General features: G+C 40.3%; 1 protein-coding gene across 1 annotated transcript; it reads right to left on the reverse strand.

Moving 5' to 3' along the window:
• Window positions 1-252: 252 nt before the first annotated feature.
• On the reverse strand, window positions 253-1,752 carry LOC143878665 (LOB domain-containing protein 1-like). The gene is made up of 2 exons (XM_077380919.1): window positions 1,419-1,752; window positions 253-845 (listed from the first exon to the last, which is right to left on the reverse strand). Exons 1-2 carry the CDS (start codon window positions 1,692-1,694, stop codon window positions 486-488), a joined length of 636 nt encoding a protein of 211 aa, XP_077237034.1. The 5' UTR covers window positions 1,695-1,752; the 3' UTR covers window positions 253-485.
• Between the last annotated feature and the right edge of the window lie 2,006 nt (window positions 1,753-3,758).

Consider the following 3,758-nt stretch of genomic DNA (forward strand, 5'->3'; position numbering starts at 1 on the left):
AAAAGCAAAACTGCATTTAGGAAACACGGTCAATGAAGATGACTAGAACCCACATGAAGTAACGTGCGTACCCGTGTGCATCTGTCCCATTTGTCCCATCCTCTAACCGTGAAAAGAAATTCATGACATTTTTTCCATGTTGTTTAAAACAATTCCAAGAAATAGAACACATGTGCATTTCTGCTGTTCTTTTCTGATAATGCCATGTTCTTCCTGCTTATTTGGAATCCCATTTCAATAGAAGGGTGGTTTGACAAGGAACCCATATGAGTTTGAGATGGATTTGATATACTTCGATTGAAAATTGTTTGAGATACACTAATATTAGACTTGTATACAAATTATTCATCAATCTCACTAGTAGAAATTGTTGGAAGATCAACAACTTAGGAACTAATCCTTTTATTCAATCAACTTCTCCTTTGATTAATTAATCGTAAAACTTAGGAACATCACTTGATCCAATTGCTCATATATAAAACCGGTCATGTCCATAGGGGTTCCCACGCCGGTCCTAAATTATTACTCTCGTCAAGAAATCCGGTATTGTTAACCTGAAAAAAGTTGTTAGGATTTGTTGGAAAGTAGTTGTCCATGAGAGGTGGAGATGAGACTGGTTGAGAGTTTGCCATCTCCATACAAATGAGGGCCACAAGGTTGGCTTGTTGGCTCTGCATGTTAATAAGCTCGGCTTGCGCCTTGGCGAGTTGGGTCTGGAGTTCAGTCACTTGTGTTTGAAGGTGACATATTGCTCCGGCGCATCCGTAAACCGGGTCTCGGATCCTAGCATTTGCCTCGTACACCATACTGCTCACCGCGTCGGCCCTCTGAGACTCTGGAAGTTCCTGAAATCCAAAGAATTTAACCAATATTAATACCAATTTAGTATTAGTTCACTGAAAACCCATGTGGTTCTCTATAAGTAAGAGATCATGTGAAAGGATTTAAATGTAACATTTTTTTAGTGTGTTGTGTGGAACACAGTAATTAAACAATTCGAGACAACTCTAGACTCGTCTGAGTCGACTTGGATCTCCAGTAAATGAGTTGACTTGCCTAGAACTCGTCAGGTTTGAAAATTGAAAAAGAGCCACTAGAAGATTCGAACTGCAACATTTAATTTACTATAAAGATATAATAAAAAACTAAAACAAAGTCGGGTCAGGTTTCTTACCATTAAATGCAAACTAACCCAAGAATAATTCAAGTTTTTAAATGTCAAACTCGACCCGGCCCAAGTTTTGAAACCGACCCATGGTTTTTTTTTACTCTATATGTTATAGTAAAATGCGCTCGAGTTTTTATGAAGTCAGCATTGACTCATTCGAGTTGAATCGACTCAGAAGTTTGAGTCGAGTCAAGTCGAGACTAGTTATTTAGTTTTTGAAGTATGGTTTAGAAATTAATGCAAATAATACCTGCAAGAACTTGTTGATGTTGCTTGCACCAAACACTCTATGAGCTGTGGTGAACTTGAGGGGTTCAGTAGGGGGAAAGTAAGGTGCAAGAACGCATTTATCGACGCATCTCCGCCTGAGAATTTTGCACGCGGCACAAGGGCTGACCACCACCGGAGGAGGAGGAGGAGTTTGGCCGGCGAGAGGGTGTGAAGATGAAGGAGAAGAAGGAGAAGTAGAAAAAGGAGGAGGAGAAAAAGAAGAGGTGGTTGTTGTTAGAGTGTCGCTACCCTCCATTTTAGAGAGAAATTAAGGAGAGGTTTTGAAAAAGGGTGAAGGAATGAATATTAGAGTTCTAATTTTGGATGCTAAAGTTAATGAAGCAATGTAGAATATATATAGGTTTGAAAGGAGGTCCATGACGTTATCGTAGGGAAAAAATTTCGTCAGCTTTGAAATGCAAGACGACCAGCCTTCTATAATGTGAAAAGGAAAGATAGCCCACTTCACCACCCCAATTAATGGGCCGGCACCCAATCGGGCGATTCGAACCGTTGGCTGGGTAGGCTTGTTTGATGAGCTGAAATCACACCACTGAAAGCGATCTCGAGTTCTAACTACTGAACTGATCTTGAATTCTGAATGTAGGATCAATTCGCTGCCCATGATCTACTTAAGCAGGTATAAGATTACAATATTCTTCAAAGTGTGGATCCTTGTACACGTGCAGTTTTTGTGCCTCATCCATGTGGGGCCGGACAGTTGGTAAGCTTCTATCCGTACACTTGGAGATTAGGTCCCAACCCGTATTTAGTTGGTTGGGCAAGTTACCAAACCCAAGCCTAAGTCTATCTCATTCTCTTGGATGGTATGTAGCACACAAGAGAAAAAAAAGGGGATGATACTATGAGATTTGGTTACCATCAGACGAGAATGAGAAGCATGATCTCAGCCCCCACACACGATCTAAACAAAAGAGTGTCTATGTGTACGGTGGGGGATTGGATTTTGTACGAAGAAAAAGTATTTAAAAAAGAGCACTCGTGGGTCACAAGTACTTTGGGGGGCAGTGAATTAGCTATTACCACCCTCCAAACAACCGAATCTTCCTATCTATTTTGAGCAAGGTGGTGATCTTTAGACACCGACTCAAGTCTACACGGACCCATATGGGCCATGTGGGCCCGTGTTGGGTGAGAAGCTCGTCTCCTCCTCCTCGTTGCCCATGTGAAACTCTCTCTTTCTCTCTCTTTCTATCTGTTCATGAACCCCGTTTTCTTCTCTTGAGAAGAAAAGACTCTCCTTGGCGTGGTGACTGGTGTACGTAGTAGAGTCGGTCGTGTTTTAAAATCGGATTTTTGAGAAGATTCTTAATCTCGTAGACATTTGAGTCTTTTGCGTGTGTGGACAGTTGAAGATGGAAGAGAGGGAGAAGGAGAAGAGGGGGAATTAAATAGATACTAGTATTTCCTTGGAAACTATTATTTACTTGGAAAATGAGTTTTCTACTGTTTGGTTAATTCATTTTCACCAAACAAAATAACTAAGCTATCTCAAAGAAAATGACCAAAGTAGACTAATTTCATAAAAAATGACCAAAATACTATCACATTAAAATGACCAGAAGACTACTATCTTTTGAAATGCCCAAAATATCCTTTCAATACCCATATGTCATAGAAAATAAAAAATGTCCCTATCTCATCAGCAATGACCAAAATAGCTATTTTTTCATATAAAATTACCAGAGTACTCCAATCACATAAAATCTAACTAAAAGCCCATATCTTATAAAAATAACCAAATTACCATAATGCCCTCATCTCGTGGAAAATTACCCATAATAGGCCTATCTCATAGAAAATAACCACAATACTAGCTAATGAAAATGACCAAAATACCCTCATCTTTTATTTACCCGGGATCAGTACTATTTTGTGCATTTGACAATTTTTTTTGGGCTGGCTAACGTTTTCCCACCATTTGACCGGTCTCTCTCTCTCTCTCTCTCTCTCTCTCTCTCTCTACACACACGCACAACAGGGACAGTTGGTTGGCCCAACAGAAACCGTTGGTGGAATGGTGGGCCCATCTTTGAACTACATCTTATGCAACCTCTATAGATTGTAGGGTTGTGATCATCCTACGGAAATGATTTTTGGGGCACAACCTATTTACATTGTGGCCCATCAAATGGACGGCTCGGATCATCCTATGGTCTGGACTGTACACTTCATTTTCAAAAATATGGGTGGGGCCTAAATTGGTACGAACCACACCATAGGATGATCCAAACCATGGACGGCTTGGATCATCCTATGTTGTGGACGGTATACTTCAATTTGAAAAATATCGGTGGGG

The sequence above is a fragment of the Tasmannia lanceolata genome, unplaced genomic scaffold, assembly GCF_043159265.1.
Source record: "Tasmannia lanceolata isolate RefF3 unplaced genomic scaffold, GAP_Taslan_0.1 ptg000006l, whole genome shotgun sequence".
Classification (NCBI taxonomy): domain Eukaryota; kingdom Viridiplantae; phylum Streptophyta; class Magnoliopsida; order Canellales; family Winteraceae; genus Tasmannia; species Tasmannia lanceolata.